The following is a 20,113-nucleotide window of genomic DNA, read 5'->3' as shown; positions in this document are numbered from 1 at the left end:
TGGTGCAAGAATTGAAGCCACACAACCTCCAACAACGTCTAACATTTGGTGAATGGGCGCTGGCAAAGTTGGAGGAAGATCCACATTTTTATCGAAAAATTGTGTTCAGCGACGAGGCTCGTTTCTGGTTGAATGGATACGTTAACAAGCAAAATTATCGCATCTGGAGTGAAGATCAGCCACAATCAATGCAAGAGCTACCAATGCATCCCGAAAAAGTCACTGTTTGGTGTGGATTATGGGTCGGTGGCGTCATCGGGCCGTACTTCTTCAAAGACGACAATGGCCGGAACGTTACTGTGAATGGCGAGCGCTACCGTGTGATGATTGACTTTTTGTTGTCGAAAATGGAAGAATTGGACATGCCTAACATGTGGTTTCAACAAGACGGTGCCACATGCCACACAGCACGCGAAACAATGGCGCAATTAAGAGCCGCCTTCGGTGAACAGTTTATCTCACATTTGGGGCCCGTCAATTGACCGCCTAGATCGTGTCATTTAACGCCTTTGTATTATTTCTAATGGCCTCAATGTAAGGCTCATGTCTACAGGGATATATCAGCAACGACTGACGCTCTAGAAGCCAATATTGAAACATTTATACGTGAAATGCCGGTCGATATGTTAGAGAGAGCGTGCCGAAATTGGACCTTGCGCATGGGCCATCTAAAGCGGAGCCGCGGACAACATTTGCATGAAATCATCTTCAAACATTAAATTATATTAATCGTTCTATCAATTTCGATAAAGATTTCATCAATTAAAAATTGTGTTGTTTTGAAAATCAAATCCTATACCTCTTAAAAAATCACCCGTTATAAATTGAACTGAATATGCTCTTGGTATAGTAAATAGTATTCAAATCATTATAGTTATTCCGGAATTTTGAACTGACTTTGAAGTCAGAAAAAAATTACTCGTATGTACGGTTGTAATGGGAGAAGAAACACATATACGACACTACTTTTGGAACGAATTGTAGCAGTTCAAAATGGGGCCATGGCACCGTCATGAGAAATTGTAATATTGGCCTCAAACCATCGCGAAGAACACATCGATTTATTTCAATTTGTTACTTTGTTTTCAATATTCCAAGATCACTTGGCACAAATAGGTGGCCAATTACGTTCCTCTTCCACTTCTGTTGATATCTATATCTGTAAGTCCTCCCTAGAAGAGGTTCCAAGATATACAGTGAAGTTGACATGGTTTTGATGCTGAGAAAAGAGTTCCTCATTTCGTTACAAAAAATTGTCTGACAACTCTGCATTATAATATCTCCGTTATTACTGAATGGTTCACGTTAATCATAATATGGAGAAAAAGTGAGTTGTTGTTAATGATCACTAGTGATTTCATGGAATCTGTATTTCAGTAATCAACAACTGAAAATCATTGATTTTAATCAGTCAAAACATTCAACAAAACGATTGAAACAATTTTTAAAAACATTGTTGTTTTGTAGCTTTCAACTTAGAAGTTCACTACCTCAATTTAATTGTAATTCATACAGTTACCTCGAACTACACGTTTATTTTCGAACTTTCACCTACTGTTTTTCATCGAGCATGGCATGAGTCAACTCGTGTTACCAAATTATCTAATAATAAACGTCCAAAAATAGTCAGTGGCTTTGAAATCCATATGTCGGCCATTCGTAAATGATTCAAATCAGATTTTATTCGATGATATGTTTTTTTTCCAGAATACGTCACAGAGATCTATTGATTTTGAAGATCTATTTGATTTCGAGTTGTTGCCTAACCATATCGAAATTGTCCATAGAGAAGTCATTGAATAATTAATACACAGTGTTGTTAAGATGCCCTGATAAATATTATTCTTACTTTGCATCAGGAAAATCAATCGTTGAGAAGTGATATGCTGAGTTTAAACGGGGTGAAATTACGCAGTGGACGCCCCAAAGAGGTTGTTACCGACGAAAACATCAAAAAAGTAAAAAAAATAATTTTGGATGACCGCAAAGTGACGTTGAACGAAATACCTGAGGCTCCAAAGATATCAAAGGAACGTGTTGAATATTTTGTGCATGAATATTTGGGTATACGAAAGCTCTGTTCAAAGTGGGTGCCGCAGGAAGTGACAATCTACCAAAAGCAAAAAGAAATTGATGATACTGAGCAATGTTTGAAGCTGTTCCACCATGAGAACACAAAAACATGCGAATTGCCACCGCATCCACAGTATGTTCCAGATGTGGTCCCCAGCGACTTTGTCCTGTTCTCAGACCTCGCCGGAAAGAAATTTACCGCCGAGGTAGAAGTAATCGTCGAAACTGAGGCCTATTTTGAGATTGAAGACATATCGTACTATAAAAATTGAATGGTAAACCGTTTATTAATGAACAAGAAATTTCATTCACCCAGAATGTTTTTCAATGTACGATATTTCTTTATATATTATATCAGTTTTCCAGAAGAAAAAGATTCAATTAAATTAAAACACCGATAGATCACTTCAGTGTTGTAATGTTACATTTATATTCGTTAGGAAACACCTCAGATATTTCGCAATCACTTAAATATCAGATATTTCAAATATAGGAAATCATGTATAATTTTTTCTATTCCTGGTTACTTCACCAGTAATAATCAGCATATGCTATTCTGTAGAAGATCCAACTGAAATGGGAAACACTCTGATATCGTAAGTTTTTCAAATGACAGTGTTTGCACCGATCTTACTTTTGCCCTTTCGTCTGTGCTTTTCGGGCCACTTTTTCGGGTACCGTGCTGATTGATATTTCTGGACCACCATATCTGCGTCTGTGCTGTTCGATATTCCCGTGTCCCGCTGCTCGATATGATTATTCCTGATATGATGCTGCTCTTGCGGAATAATCCCTCTGCGTTTTCCTGGGACCCGTAACCTATAGCAGATTCCACGTACGCCATCGGTGGAAGACGACGACGAAGGACATCTGGTGTATAGATCGGGAGACGTTATACAAGAAAAATGTTCGTGAATACAATAATTATACTCATGTGGTTCTTGCTCAATTGCGATTCTGTTCGATAATAGTGATGTAAATGAATGGTCTCATTAATTATGGTGTGTAGGCTTTCGAAGCCGTCATTTAAGAGATTATTTGCTATTTTCAGGTCTATTAGCCGTAACCTGTAGGTTGGTGGTGCTTAACTTTCAACAGCTACAGACTAACTGACTGTGGTCCTGCTAAAGCAAGGCACCCACTGCAGGAACATAACGGAAGGTGGCCTATCCTTTGCCTCCTTCGCACACTACAGCATGGCATGATGCCGCATGTTCCTGTCCTTCCTGCTTGGTTTCTTTCCTTATTTCCCCTCCCGCATTCAAAAGCCCGATACTAGTATTGTTTACGATGACTTTCCTGTCGGGTTCTGACACCTCATCCTTTTTTTATAGCGACAATCCAGATAACTTTAGGCAAGACGCATGAATATCTCGTGGTGTCTTCGTGGAGCATTAAAATCCAAGGTCAAGCATACGCCGTGAGGAAAAATGGAGCATCGGTGGGACAACGACCTGGGACAGATGACATCTGTCAAATCTTTTGTTTATTATTCAGTTGTTTATGTCAAATCATCATGGCAAGTTACACGATTGAACAGCACGTTCAAATGATAAAACTTTATTATCAAAATGAGTGTTCGTTAACGCAAACGTTGCGCGCATTGCGCCCATTTTACGGTAGACGTGGTGGCCCTTCACAGTCGAGTCTTCAACGTTTGGTGGCCAAATTTGAGACGACTGGTTCAGTAAACAATCCAACAGCCATCACCCGTACGTTCAAGGAACGCAAGATCGGCCGAGAACATCGCCGCGGTCCGTGAAAGTGTACAGCAAAACCCGATGCAGTCTATTCCTCGCCGTGCACAAGAACTCGGCCTTTCGCAGACTTCAACTTGGCGAATTTTGTGTCGGGACTTGGGCCTACACCCATACAAGATCCAACTGACCCAGGAGCTCAAAGTTCATGACCATAGACAAAGCCGTTTGTTCGCTGACTGGGCTTCGAATCGTTTGGAAGAGGACCCCAATTTTGGTCGAAAAATCATCTTTAGTGACGAGGCGCACTTTTGGATGAATGGCAGTGTTAACAAAATTGCCGTATATGGACTAACACCAACCCACGTGAGGTTCACCAGGTGATGATGCATCCTCAAAAAGTTACCATTTGGTGTGGATTTTGGGCCGGCGGCGTAATTGGTCCGTACTTTTTTGAAAACGACGTTAGTGAGGCGGTCACCGTCAACAGCGAGCGCTACAGAACGATGATAACTAATTTCTTATGGCCCAAATTGAACCATATGGACCTAGACGACATGTGGTTCCAGCAGGACGGCGCTACGTATCACACAGCAAACGCCACGATTGACATTTTGCATGAACGATTTGAGGGTAAGGTTATCTCTCGCAGGGGTGATGTGAATTGGCCACCAAGGTCATGCGATTTGACCCCGCTAGACTTTTTCCTGTGGGGTTTCGTGAAGTCGCAGGTCTATGCAAATAAACCACAATCGACCGATGCCCTAAAGGTGAAAATAACACAGGCCATCGTTCAAATTCAGCCGGATCTATGCGGAAGAGTCATTGAAAATTGGACTACTCGGATCCGTGCCACCGTAAGAAGCCGAGGCGGGCATTTCAATGATGTCACATTCCGCACTTAATGGCACACATGCGCCTTTCAAATGAAAAAATAATTCTGTTAATACCTCACACACAGCTTGTTTTATTCCATTTCAACATCTACCTGCCCTTATTGAAAAAACCCTTTAGTATTGTTTACGATGGCTTTCCTGTCGGGTTCTGACACCTCATCCTCTTTTTATAGCGAAAATCCAGATAACTTTAGGCATTAAAATCCAAAGTCAAGCATGCGCCGTGAGAAGGAAAGGAGCACGGGTGGGACGACAGCCTGGGACAGGCACAGGAAGTGGAGACGGCACGGCATGTGCCTGGTCCTTTCTGGCATATGCCAGTCCGTTGCCTGCCTCAGTGTGCTTCCCCCCTGCACAAGAAACAACTATGGAAAGAGAAAAGAAGCTTCACGTTCCCGTCCCGTCATGTTCCCGTCATGTTGCAGTGTGCACTTTGCATAAAGTGTTCCCATTTATGCAAGGCGTACATTGCAACAAGACGGCACAGGAAGGGAACATGCAGGGACGGGAACATGATATAGGAGGCGCGCATTAAGGCAGTCAACAGTCGGGCACATGCCAGGATAGGCCAGGCACATACCATGCCCAGGTCCCAGGCCGTCCTCCCACCCCTACTCCATTCCTCCTCACGACGCATGCTTGGCCTTGGATTTCAATGCTCTACGAAGACACCACGAGATATTCACGCGTCTTTCCTTCAGCTATCAAGATTGTCGCTATGAAAAGAGGATGAGGTGTCAGAATCCGACAAGGAAGTCATCGTAAACAATACTATTGAATGCCGGAGAGGAAATAAGGAGAGAAACCGAGCAAGAAGGAAAGCAAGATGCCGTGCCGTCTCCCCTTCCTGTGCCTGTCCCACCCCTGCTCCATTCCTCCTCACGACGCATGATTTACCTTGGATTTTAATGCTCCACGAAGACACCACGAGATATTCACGCGTCTTGCCTTCAGCTGCCTGGATTGTCGCTATAAAAAGAGGATGAGGTGGAGAATTTCGAGGAAAAATTGATACGTGTTATCCGATAATACCCTGTATTGATTGATTTGTCCAATTAATTGTATTAAGATGTAAAATTTGCAATTACAATATCATCCTCACCGGATGAGGTGTCAGAATCCGACAGGGAAGTCATCTTAGAAATACTAGCATCGAGGTATTAAATACGGAAGGGGAAATAAGAAGAAGAACCGAGCAGGATGGAAAAGAAGAAGGTGGGGGAGCAGGACGCGGCATTCCGCCCTACCATAGTGTGTGAAAGTGGCAAAGGACTGGCCACGTCTCGTCATGTTTCCGTCCTGTCATAGTGTGAGCCTTGCTTTATGGGACTGAATTGTACCTGTTCATTCCGATTCTTTTTGAATTCAGAAACGAGCACAGTTCCCAAACTGCAGAACTGCAATACTTCTCTAGACGTACGTTTCACCTACTAAGTTGGCGTCATTAGGAACTAGTTGGTAGACAGTTTACTTCATATCTTGGCGTCAACTTTGTTGGTTAGACGCTCGTCAAAAGTGTTGCAAATCTGGTGTTTGGGAACAATGCTTGTTTTTGGATTTATTCTACGCCAGAAACTTCAGTTCTACCTGCCATTCTTCTTGAATTTTTAGCCGAATCTGTGAGTTCTAAGTGCCAGTACCGATATTTCATTGATATTTATTTCTTACTGTTGAAATAATTTTAATGTTTGTTGATTTCTGCAGCCTTCCTGTAAAGTCCAGTTTTGAACTAGACCTTGCGTTAGGTCGAAAGCAATGTCAAGAATGCTTTCTAATTCCACAAACATTAACATGATTTTAATCTCAAGAAATTCAATATCGATAAAACGTGGATATCGGCACACAACCACACAACACAACCCATATAGTTTGCGTATGGTAGCAAGTTAGACTATTGCCGCATCTTTTTTCATTATGTCAAAAAGCAGCAAACCGTTGCTCTTTCCAGTATTCCATAGTCTTGGTAGGGGTGGTTTTTCCTTCCAATTTTGCAGTAAACTACAACAAAGGGTTATATCAATATGAAAGTGTATTCAAAATTTCAGGCAAGGAGTTATAAAATAAAAAGTATTAACTTGTATACACGCTCATTAAGATTCAAGAAACAAAAATAAAACGATTGAATTTTTGAGTGAAAAGCATTTTTGATGGAAAATCCTGTATGTAGTGGGTACTTTTCTGCTGAAAAATTTATTTCAATTATGAAAGCAGGACACATTTTTTTGTGAAGTTCAAATTACAGAAGTCATGGAAATCGTTAATCAGAGCAATACGTTTATTATGAAACAATAATCAATCATATGTCCACGAGATTCCTAGACAAATCGCAAGTGTAATTACTAGAGGCAAGCATAAAGTCCTATTGGTTTCTATTTGTTCGTTAATGAACACCGACTCTCCTGAGGGAACAAAATTTGGCCGTATCGCACTGCGATGGATCATCAGTCTTGAATTCAAATGCCAAAAGTAAGCCCATTCAAGGACCTTATATCCATATAAACTGCTACGAAACAGTAGCGATGTTTAAAATTTGCATTTACGTTCTACTTCCCCTCTTCTTCAAAGTTGACCCTATACCGGGTTGCCTTTACCTTGAGGGCGGAGGCCACCCCTTTTTGGGTGTGAATGTGTACCTTATCAAAAACAAAAAAAGGCAAGTTCATGGTGTCTGTAAACCCAATACAAAGAGAGGAATAGCTAGAATTGCCCAAAAAACAATGCTTTTCTCTATAACCTTTTTTGAAGTAATGACTAAAGAAAACAAAATTCGGGCTACTTTTTTGAAGTGCTTGAAAAAACCTTCATTTTAATTTCGTGTAAAGGTATCTGGCGTCAAAACTAGTTAGGTATGAATATAATATTGGTCCTGATTTTTTGTGGCACAAAAATGGTGTTTAAGCACTTACTGGGAATTTTTCAAAATATTAATTCGAGTTGCGAAACTCCTTTATTTTTCATTCGAAAAATTTTCTACCTTGAGCGTAAAATGAATAAATAAATGAAAACACTTTTTCCAGAGATCTAAGAGAACAGTCGGTACTTTTTTTGCCGTGAGAGAAGTGTTATCAGGTAGTTTCAAAAATTCATACTGAGTTGAATCTGAACTTGAACTTTAGGATTCAAAGTGAGTGTAATTATTCGACGCTTCACTGCAACCCGCTAGAGTTTATTGTGGCTCTTCACTCTAAGGGAGAAAATATATGTTACCCCATGTCATAATTACTTATTCCCCCTTTGAAGCTTCCCCATAACACACTATAGAGCATATTTTATAATGATAACTGAGAAAATAACATTATTGTTTGTCTATCGTGCTAACTTAACAATTAAGGAGTGAAAACCATAGTGAAGACCTGAAACATTTCATCGCTAATATCGAACGGATTATGGAAATTGAGCAATTGTTTTTCTACTGATAGGGATTGTTTCTCTATGGATAATATTTGTCATTTAAACTTTTTTCTGGACCACTCAAAACAAATTTCATAGAGAAGCAATCCAATAGCAAATTTTGATTGCCCATTTTTAATGTAGTGTTTTATAACATGTTTACATTTATTATAATCTGACAGAAACTCGAATTTTTGTTGAATGTATTTATGATAATGGTGAGACGATTTCGTTACAATTCCAACTCCCGGCCAGGTCGGGAAAAATATGAATTTTGGTTGGCCCATGTTTAACACGATATATTTTCAAAACTTTTCTATACAGGACCCTGGGGATGTAGTAAATGGTAAAAGAAACGTTGGTATGAAACCTTTTTTCTTTCACTTCTCCATCGTTATAAAAAATTGTGGGATTTTTTTGTGTACAAATAAAGATGTTAAAAGCCAAAATGCTTTCCCAAAAAACTTGTCTCTCCGAAGAACATATTCCTTTCAATTTGGGTTAGAGAAATATTCCACCTCGGAAATACATATGAAGTGAAACCATTTCCATATTTGTGATACACTGTTTGGAACCTTTGTTGTAGTAATGAATATTACTGGAGTTTTTCCCAACACCAAACCGTTATTTAACACCTCGACACGTGTTTCGATCACCAAGTGATCATCTTCAAGAGGATGATCAAACTTCCTCTTAATTTTCCAAAGCCATCTGTTGCTACAAATACTATCTGATAGATCGTGTAATCAATAAGATGGATCACGATTAAAGATATTGCTGAGAATAAAAAACACTATTACAGTCTCTACCTTGACCATTAGTTATAAAATATATTTTTTTGAAACAGATTGGTTGTTGAATTGAAAGGATTATATTTTTAAGTGAGATTAATTTTTGGGAAAGGAAGGTTTTGGCTTTCTACTGGCCCATCCTCATACAAAAAATGTGGGACTCTTCGAAAAGAAAAGTTGTTGTTCTCCAGGTAAATAAACAAACCAATTTTGCATGTTAGAAAAGATTCTAATGTCACATTAAATAATTGACTGGATTTAATTATTGAATGAACAAGATCAGGATGCCTGAAGTAACATTAATATATTGAGGAAGGTCACACAAAAATGGAAAATTGCCATCCAAATCTAATATATGCACTTGATGGAGTATATAAAAATGATAGTAACATTAATTTCTTCAGAAAATACAAAAAACGTTATTCTAGAGGTGTGAAATCTCCCATTTTTCCAAAATATTTTCGGAACTTGTGGAAAATGTTCAGGTTTCTTCAAGAAAATCACTCAGAAACATCTTTACCTAGGAAACTTCTGCAGGTGTAAACTATAGTACCCATACAAAAGAATCAGTCTTCAGTAGAAGCAGGTAACAAAATCAAAATTGAACTGAATCAAACAAAACTATCGCAGTTGTATTGCAAAATTTTCAACTATCTTTGAAGACAAAAGTAGGTGGCACAGTCCAAACTATTCACCGGTTTTTCAAACTTCTCAATAATGTTAAAATTTCATATGCTTCAAGGATCCTTTGGCATTTTTTTCCAACTACATTAAATGAAATGGTTAAGGCTTTCTCGGTCGAAGTTTTTCGGTGTCACTACTTTTCGCGTTTGAAAACGGATTTTTGGAAATTCTTCCTGACGTTTCGCTTACGCGAATGGCTAGCCTCCTCAGAGGTTCATACATGCTGAGTAAATATTTCTGATGACTGGATATTACAGCTGCGTAACGCGATTTTATGTTGACTCCTCACGTTTGGTGTGCTACTACCTGCATCTGGCTTAGGTAAATTACGTATAGCGTGTTTATATTGATTCATGTAGTCTGGTGTGATAATACCTGTACCTGGATTTGGTAAATTGTCAATAACGTTCTTTGACCCTTTCCTATCTGCAGTCATGCTGGTTGCTATTCTTGAACTTCTTAGAATGGCTTCTTCTCTTCTGTTGAAATCATCCGTGTGTTTGAGGATTTCTATTGCCTCCCGTACTAGTCGGCTATGGTATCCCTGGTCGAGGGCAGTGAGTTCCGAGAATCCTGTCGTTTCCTTCACCTAGTGCGTGTTCTGCCACAGCTGGCTTGGAAGAACACGCAACGTCAGCTGTTTGGCCTAGTCTGCAGTTTCTTTCATGATCCTTCAGTCTTGTTTCCATGGATCTTTTGGTGGTTCCGACGTGTACCTTCCCACAAGTGCATGGTATGCAATAAACCTCTGCTGCTGATAGTGGATCCCTTTTGTCTTCAGCCGCCCTGAGGCTTCGTTGAATCTTCTTGGTTGGTTTGAAAATCGTTTTGGTGTTGTGTTTTCCTAAAAGTTTTTCAATTCTGTCTGTGATCCTAGGGATATAAGGTAGATACACGCGTGTAACCATCTGAGCAAACTCCTTGGTATGAGCCGTAGAACTCTTCAGTTCCATGGCTTTGTTGACCTCGAGGCTAGCCTACTTGTTTCCAAGTGATATCGTTGGCTCTTCAGAGCATGTCTCACGGGGAGTTACTTTCAATGGAAGGGAAACTTCTATGAGCAAATAGATGGCGTGGCGATGGGAAGTCCACTTTGGCCAGTGATACCCAATTATTTCATGTGGTGCTAGACTAACCCACAAAGTGTACCGAAAACCCACGCACACGGATAGGTACCTGCACGCACTGTTAAGCCACCATCCTAGTCAGAAGAAAGGATAATGTGGACTGGAACATCTTCAAGTGACCTTGAGATCGAATGGATACAATGTACACGAGGTCAACAAAGCTATGAAACTGAAGAGTTCTACGGCTCAAAACGGTGAGAAGACTCGAATACTCGACAGAATTGGAAAACTCTTGGGAAAACACAACATCAAAACGGTTTTCAAACCCACCAAAGAGATTTAACAAAGCTTCAGGTCGGCTAAAGACAAAAGGGGTCCACTATCAGCAGTAGTCACTCTCGCCAGCGAAACGTCAGGAAAAATTCCAGAAATACACGACCTCCAAACCCGCAAAATAGTGTTAGATTACTTTCACATAAACACCATGCCGTGCCAGGAAAATACTACACTAGATTAGTTGCATACTGAGCTGCATACCACAAAATTTTTACAGGTTTTGAAGCAATAGATGGATTCTATATTCATGACACAAACTCTTCACATTTGTTCTAATTGAAGTTACAAAAGTGACAGATTTTTTTTAAAATCCGATTAATTGGGTGTCGAAACATACTTAAAATAGAATTTTATCAAAAATATCTTCAAAAAGTTCAGTTTTTTATTTTAAAAGCATGTTGATACGTTGTTATATAATTACCTTAAAACGTAGAATTTTATTTGATACGATTGTTTTATTCGACTTCTTAATAAGATAAACTTTCATGAGAGGAATGAAATCTATCAGCATCTGTGAATTGAAAACTTTCCTTTTCGTGATTAATGATTTCCTTATTCCGTTCCAGATAAAATACTCTCAACCCTTGGAGAGGGAACCTTCGGGAAAGTTGTCAAGGTGAAAGATTTAGAGATGTGAGTATATATTTATTCTGACCTTTTAGTAAATTCTATTTTATTCAAGTGTTTTATCACGGTTGTACCACTTTTGGTAGGCTCAAATCTGTGGAAATCCAAGATTTTTCATATTTTGTAAAGCAAATGACTTGAGTGTACGAGTATAATCACAAAATTTTATTTCGAAATATTTATGTTCAAATAACACAATTCACCAAAGATATGAAATCAACTTTTTGTTGAAGATAAATTTCCATGATGACTGATTGATTTTACTATTTCTTCTTTCAGGAACCATCACATGGCCTTGAAAATAATAAAAAATGTTGAGAAATATCGAGAAGCAGCAAAACTAGAAATAAATGTTTTGGAAAAATTAGCAGACAAAGATCCCGATTGTATACAGTAAGTCTGAGTTGTTTCATAAAAAATCCCACATATCACATGCACGGTACTAAAACTCCTCCTCCTCCTCAGTAGAGGAGTAGTAGAGGAGTTGGAGTTGACTGGATTAGATGTGGCTAAACCCAAACATACAGTAAGAAACAGTGGTTGACAATGTACAAACAGAAAATAGTGAAAAAAATCAAGCCAACGAACTAATAGATGGGAAAATATAGTGAACATTCAACAGTAAATTGTATTAGTCAGTGTTAATAAGAATTTTCATGCAGGATCAGTCAGTTCTATCCAATCACGACGTTTCTATTGTTAGTGTCCACAATCGTCTTCCTGTTATTGTCTTCTCGTGCTTTTACCACTCTCCATCAAACATTCTTCATTGCACTTGTGGTATCATATTGCAGTGACCAAATTCCCGGAAATTTAGGAAATTGCAGCAGAAAGTTGTGTTCTGTTGGATTTGTTAATATACGCTATTGGATCACAATACAGGGTGTTCCTTAAACACATGCTAATATTTAAGGAGGTAATTTTTAGACCCATTTTAAGAAAAAAGCTCCCTATGGACGTATATCCTAAACGCCTTAACTTTTGAGATACAGGGTGGCAAAGTTTTCAAAAATAATCAGTTTTTTAATAATAACTGAGATAATTTTACAGACATCTTTGGCATATTTGGTACATATGTTCCATGCCTCAAGGCGCATTTTCTGATGTACACAAATTTGTATTTTTTCAAACAGTGGCTTCCCTACGGGTTTCGCATTGAATATTTTTGGGGAAAAAGTACTACGCCAATGCTTTCTTTTCAAAATAAAATCATTTTTAAAATCCTCATTTATTTTTGAGAAAATTTGATCTCCTGGTATTTGTTTGTCCAACGCATGATTTTCACTCAAAAAAATAAAAATCGACAGAAAGCAAATTAAGAAATTAGATCAATTCTAAAATGAATGAGAATCTGAAAATTGCTTCATAATGCATTACCAATTCCCTAATAATATTTGAAAACATAATCTGCAAAAAAATAAATTTTTCACAAAAACGAGTTTTATTTTATTTTGTGACAGTAAGTCTAAACGTAAGCACAAATTTTGTGCTTACAAAAGTAAGCACAAATTTGTTAATTAGTAATAATACCAAAACTGATTATAAAAATTGTTGGAAGTGGCCACCTGCACTTAGTATGCATGCTTCCGCCCTTCTACGCATGGAATTACGCACCCGTTCACATATTCCCGGCGTATTTCGTATAGTTTCACACGAGGCAACTATTCGCTCTCTTAAATCTTCTAAAGTATTAACGGGAGTTTTATACACAAGAGTTTTAAGGTGACCCCATAAAAAAAATCTAAACTGTTGAGATCGGGGGATCCTGCTGGCCATTGCTGAGGTCCTCCGCGACCTATCCAACGATTAGGATAAACTGTCTTTAAATGGTTTCTGACATGACAGGGCAGGGGCGCCATCGTGCATGTACCATATTCGATTCCTTAACGCAAGTGGCACATCTTCCAATAACCCAGGTGAGTATTCTTCGAGAAAGTGTAAATAAAAACGACCATCAAGGCGTCCTGGTAGAAAAAATGGGCCTATTAGATGATCACCTATAATTCCTGCCCATACATTAACCGAAAATTGGTGTTGGAAATGGGTTTCGGTTATTGCATGGGGATTTTCTTCAGCCCACACATGATTGTTATGGAAATTTTGAATGGCATTCCGAGAAAAATTTGCTTCGTCTGTGAACAAAATTTGTGTCTCAAACTGCGGATTTAGTGCAATACTTTGTAGTTCACACGCTGTGGAAAATCTCTGGGGAGTAATGCCTGCACTCTTGAAATATGGTATGGGTATAACAAAAAATCAACCAAAATACGCCAAACAATTTGATGACAAATATCCAGAGTTCTAGCGATCTTCCTCGTACTCGTCTCAGGATGTTCCTCAATTTCTTGCAGCACCGCTTCCTCAATTTCAGGAGTTCTTACTACACGAGGTCTATCTTCCGGAGTCCCTTTCTTGAAACTATCAGTTTCCCCAAGTTGACGATGAATATTTGAAAAGGTTCGGCTATCTAGTAAGGCACGATTAGGATATCTTTCCTGATAAATGCGCCTGGCTTCTGTTGCATTACCATCGGCAAGGCCATATACGTAATGCATTTGCGCCATTTCCGCATTCGTATAATTTACCATATTTACTGATATTCAGAAAAACAGCGGACTACCAAAATAACTTCAAAAACACTTCAAGATCAATCAAAACGCGCTGTGACAGTTTTTAACACCAACACCTTACTTTAAACCAACATCAATATTAGCTACTGACGTTTGTACATACAGAGAATTCGTTTTTTATTGCTATGGTGGGTACGCTGTTTTTTCTGCTTTTAATCTTTAAAAGAAATCACATATCAACAAACTCCATATTTCCAAGAGGTGCAGTAAATAAATTCTGCTACACGTCATTTATTCCAGGATAACTAAATTTATGTTTTCAAAAATTATTAAGCGGTGCTGCGTTATGACGTAATTTTAATTGAGAACAGTGCATCTGACAATAAACAAATACCTTTTAGATCCTCAATTATTTTGCAACAAATCTGATCTCTTAGTTTGCTTTCAGTCGATGCACGATACCGCATCAGATTTTTAAGGAATTTATCCTTAAGTAAAGCGATTTTTAATTTTTTGAGCGAAAACCATGCGTCGGACAAAGAAAACCCAGCAAATGAAATGTGCTCAAAAATTTATGGAGATTTCAAAAATAATTTTTAATTCAAGATAAAGCAGTGGCGTAGTATTTTTTCGCCAAAAATAAACATTTCAAAACTCGTACGTACGCCACTGGCAGAGAAAATTAAGAAAATTGTACATCAGAAAATGCGCCTTGAGGCATGGAACATATGTACCAAATATGCCAAAGATGTCTACAAAATTATCTCAGTTATTATTAAAAAACTGATTATTTTTGAAAACTTTGCCACCCTGTATCTCAAAAGTTAAGGCGTTTAGGACATACGTCCATAGGACGTTTTTTCCTTAAAATGGGTCTAAGAATTACCTCCTTAAATATTAGCATGTGTTTAAGGAACACCCTGTATACATCTAATGGGAAAAGTGCTATTTTTACCGTTATTTCGTTATTACAATCACTGAAATAGTATTTCATAGTTTATTTTTATTACTGCTTCCATATAAAACGGTGATTAACTCAAATTGTAAACACTTAATGAAAGTACTTTATCATTGAGAACAAACGATTTGTGTGATAACATTTTTCCGTGGGTGCTTATTTTCAACTCTTTTTTTTCGAGTACTGAGCATAAACAAATATACACTAAAAAGCAGATGCTAGATACTAATTTTTTCCGCAACATACCTGTATCAATTGAACTTTGAATCCTTTTTTTAGAAAACACTTTTTGTGAAGGGAACTTTCACATGACGATGAAATTAACTTTTGTACAAAAGGAGACAGCGACAAAACTATTTTTTTTTTATTTTTTGTTTTTGTTTGTTATTTTTTTTGCTGTTCATTAACCGCTAATCAATGATTACAATAATTTGTAAAAAAATGTTGATGGTGCTCCGCCCTATAGCACTTTATGATTAGCAGCGATCTCACGCGTTTATATGTATATTTAGTATCAGCATTGCACCCGTGCGGAGCCGGGGCGCCGCTAGTCTACTGTATAATAAGTTCTTTAGTGGAACAACGACGAACTTACGTTATTGAAATGAAATTCACAGAATTTCATTCAATTTTACAATCACTTTTTCTCCTAATAACCCAATGTACCTACTATTGACATCTTGGTGAAAATATTTTTTAAACTACTTACTTTTAGTTTATGCGTGAAAATGTTGGACTGGTTCGACTACCACGGACATATGTGTATAGCTTTCGAGATGCTGGGACTGAGCGTTTTTGATTTCTTGGTAAGTGACAAGGTTTCATATACTCTAATTTGAAAATTGGATAATCTACTCACGTCTTTTTTGAAGTGTTTTTGGCATTATGATCTTTCCTACACTGGTGTACTAGTTTGGAGAGAAAACTTAAAAGTGAAGAAGAAAATAAGTAAAAAACAATTGTATTTTTATAATGCAAATCTCCACCTCATTCTGGATTTATGTGATGATTGTCCGACCAATAATTACTGATGGAGCAGTCGCCTGGTGGCCGAAGGCTTTACAGAAAATGTCTCGGCCAAATCTCTCTGGCTTACAGAGACAGGCGTGTCTTACCATCTGTGGTGCCATCAGTACCACACCGCCAGCGACCATGGAGATCCTTCTAGATCTACCTCCTCTCCACATTTTTCTGGAGAGAGAGGCTAGATGGACTGCATACAGTCCATCTAGCCTCGGCCATTATGCTTTCAACTGTCATCTACGTACTGCCTTATACAGTACTGTTCCCGGGTAGAGAGGACTGGATCTTCCGGTAGAAGGAAATATATGTCTGTGTCTATTAAGAGCAGATAGTTGTTGGTTCACAGATGGATCAAAAACACCTTCAGATTCTGGTGCAGGTGTTTTCAGTCGCTGACCAAGGACAGCCTAGGGACCTATGCGAATGCATTTCAAGCGGAAATCTATGCTATTGAATTGTGTGCGGGAAGATTGGTAGAATCCAACCTCATACACAAGTCAATAAAAATATTCTCGGACAGTCAAGCGGCGTTGGAAGCTCTTGGCTCCTACCGAGCAACGTCTAAATTGGTAGCAAACTGCCAAAAACGACTCTTCTCAGTAAGAAGACAGAATGTCTCTAGTCTGGATTCCTGGCCACACTGCCCTGGAAGGCAATGAGGCTGCTGACTCCCTTGCAAAGGAAGGTGCTGCAAGCAGCCTCATCGGACCAGAACCTGTCATTGGCATTGCTTTAGGTTTCGCCAAACAAACATTGAACACCTTGATGGCAAGAAGATTTATGTACTTCCAGCAGAATCTTCGAGGATTGGCTCACTCCAAGGCGTTTATTCACCCTTCAAAGCTTGATTCCAAACAGTTGTTGGACTACAGTATGGATGAACTACGATGTCTAACAGACCTTCTCACAGGTCACTGTCGTCTGAATCATCATATGCAAAGACTTGGACTGTCGGAAGACAGTGTGCGTCTCCTCTGTTTGGGAAATGGCTTACACTTTGTACCTGCCCTTCTGAGGATCGAATCAGGTTATCAGAGTTTGGCAGAGCCACACTCTTACCATCTGACCTGAAATATCACTGACTCAATAAATTAATCGGCTTCATTAAGAAGCTGGGTTTATTTGGTACAGTTTGAATAAGGGTCAGCCACAATAAACCCTTGCGGCTTGCGGTTGAGGGGCCGACTAGGCCCACTCACATTTGACGTAACCGAGGTGTGTTTATGAAATTTTATCGGTGTTAAAAAAAAGTTCAAATGGTTCACATTTCTGTAGTAATTCAAATGTCTAGGAGTTACAGAAGCGGCAAATCAAACCTCAAAGGAAATAGGCGAGCTTTTTCAGCCACATTAGTGTAAGTTAAAAAATGTGTGTATCGTAAGCATCTGCTGCCTCTTTTGAATGACAAACCTCGGGAGTCAAAACTTGTACGAGCTGAGGATAAACAAGATCTTATCTTCTAAAGTGCGATATATAGCACCAATCAAAGTATTCGTTACAAACGTAATAGCTGAGAAGAAATTTGATTCGGATAAATCCATTAAACATTCTGGAACTTTGAGAAAAAGGTGCAGAAAAAATGTTGACTGATATGCCGACGGTAGTGTTTCAATTCATTCATTACTGCGATAAATTAGACACAAAATTAATTTTGATATTCTCGAGGTCTGAACAACACCTTGAAGGGGGAACATAAATGCATTCTCAATAGGTTAGGGTTTTACCTTTACACAATATAATTTTTTTGAGAAGTTTGATTTGTTTCGCATCATGACTTATTTGCATTCTGTTTCATAAACTATACTAATGAAAAAGTTGGTGATGTTGAAAACCAGGGCAATAATTTTGATTTTGCAGAAAGAAAATAACTATCAGCCGTACCCGCTGGACCAAGTTAGACATATCGGATATCAACTATGCTACTCCGTCAAATTTTTGCATGACCACAGATTGACGCACACTGACCTCAAACCCGAAAACATATTATTCGTCGATTCGGATTACGACTTAGTGTACAACAGTAAAAAGGTATGAAGGGTAGTTGCTCGTACAACAAACGGAAATATTTATATATTATGCGTTTCATTCCAGAGGAAAGATGTACGGAAGGTGAAGAGAACTGATGTGCGACTAATCGATTTCGGAAGTGCTACTTTCGATCACGAACATCACAGCACTATAGTGTCAACCAGGCATTACAGAGCACCGGAGGTCATTCTAGGTGAGTTTGTTTCATTGTTACGATTACCTCGTGGGCTTGACAATAATTTACTACACTGTGCATTTGAACTCACCTTTATTTCACTGCTACACTGACAATACAACACAACCACTTCAACTAATACTTCAGACTTATACTCGAATGTCCATCGCTCCATTAGATCACTTCGTCCCGCACTTTCAACTAGACTCGCCCCATCTCTCCCCTCTCATGCCCCCTCCCGGGTTGAGTGCCCTGATTTGAAATCTTCTCCACACGGTTAATGTGTGCAGAACATCTCATCTCGTCCATCCACAACCGCTTCTCCGGAGCGGTCCTCAACTTACTGATGGGCACTTCAGCAAGGTTGACATCTGACCTTCTTTAGTCCTCTAGGTGCTTTTACTTTCTGATCTATTGTATTGTTTTATCTTGACTTTCCTAACTGAATTTTTGCATGGGATCCCCAAAAACTAACCGGAGACTATCGTTTTAAAACAGATCGCGGTCGAGTGCTCCTCGTTGAACCTGAAAATGAAGTGTTAGTTATCTGTTAGAAAATTATACTTACCGGAGCCGCCTGACAGCGACTCTCGGGGGTGATCTTTGGTTCTGCTTCGTTGGCCTCCTGTGTTTGTCCCTCTCGCGGAATTTGGGGTCATCCCTGTTATGTAGGTCGCTTAGCGCTGGGTTGTCGTGCGCTCGAATTCTGTCAAACGTGTCCTCTGCGTGTTTCCTCATGTATGCTCCACGTAGTGAATGTTCCCGGAATATGTACCTATTCGGTACATATCTTGGAGCGTTTAGGACGACCCTTACGCACGCGTTCAGAAACGACTGGATCTGTTTTCTGTATGTCGCTGCGCACTGGCCCCAGGCATATAGGATTATCGGTAGTAATACCGTTTTCATCATCAGCAGCTTCATTTTCAGTCCCATGTTGCTTCTTCGACCTATCATTGGTAATAGGTTTTGTCGGGCAGATCTCGCCATTCCTATTCTCTGCCGTACGTGAGACCTGAACATTAATCTTTTGTCTGGGTTGACCTCCAAGTATCTAGCTTCGTTGGTCCACGGAATATCTTGTCCGTTGAAGATGACGTTTCCTTCCGGGTGTGACATCCTCCGGGTGAACAGTTTGCCTGTCTCTTGTCAGGGTTTATACTGATCTTCCACAGGTTGGCCCATTCCTCTAATCTATCTGCCTGTTACTGCAAGTATCTGGTTACTTGCGCTTGGCTTGTAGATCTCGCCAGCAGTGCTGTGTCGTCCGCGTAGGGCGCCAACTTGTTAAAGTTGTTCTCCGGCTTGGGCACGTCTGCTGTGCATACCGAGAAGAGGTGTGGCGAAAGGACTGCACCTTGTGGGACCCCTGCATCGTTAAGAGTTCTTGTCCTACTCGCCCCATCTGCCTGTTGGTAGTGTTTATATATCGTGATAGAAGTCTCTGGAAACCGATAGGGAAGTCTCTCGAAGAGAGGCGACATCTACAACGATCACGAAGCGCAAGTCGAGTTGAGCGAGATCTTGGCCAAGTCACAATCGATTGACGAAAACCAGCGGCGTCCGGGCGTCGCGGAACATGATTTTTTCCCATACTTAAAAAACTACTTGAAAGTGTTCAAGAAGTGATCCGTAAACTATCACTTTCACATAAATTATCACGTTTACACGTGGTCAAATCATCCTTGACGAAGAATTGACATTCGAATTTACTGAAACCTACTTTAATACCTCGGTATGAACACCGTTTACGTCTAACGTTGAAAACTGGTTTAATAACGCTTTACCTTTTGGCAAG

General features: G+C 39.3%; 1 protein-coding gene across 1 annotated transcript in view; it reads left to right on the top strand.

The window, feature by feature from the left end:
• Positions 1 to 20,113, top strand: part of LOC111513354 (uncharacterized) — a 46,467-nt gene that overhangs the window by 23,282 nt on the left and 3,072 nt on the right. Inside the window, exons 2-7 of the mRNA XM_023169557.2 lie at positions 2,899 to 2,980; positions 11,501 to 11,567; positions 11,841 to 11,954; positions 15,805 to 15,895; positions 17,970 to 18,140; positions 18,204 to 18,333. Coding sequence (XP_023025325.2) covers positions 2,899 to 2,980; positions 11,501 to 11,567; positions 11,841 to 11,954; positions 15,805 to 15,895; positions 17,970 to 18,140; positions 18,204 to 18,333 — 655 coding nt within the window. The remainder of the gene's footprint in view (positions 1 to 2,898; positions 2,981 to 11,500; positions 11,568 to 11,840; positions 11,955 to 15,804; positions 15,896 to 17,969; positions 18,141 to 18,203; positions 18,334 to 20,113) is intronic.

The sequence above is a fragment of the Leptinotarsa decemlineata genome, unplaced genomic scaffold (genome assembly GCF_025532065.1).
Source record: "Leptinotarsa decemlineata unplaced genomic scaffold, Ldec_3_MD MMD2_tig00000882_RagTag_RagTag, whole genome shotgun sequence".
Taxonomy (NCBI): domain Eukaryota; kingdom Metazoa; phylum Arthropoda; class Insecta; order Coleoptera; family Chrysomelidae; genus Leptinotarsa; species Leptinotarsa decemlineata.
This window is presented reverse-complemented; position numbering and strand designations above follow the sequence as displayed.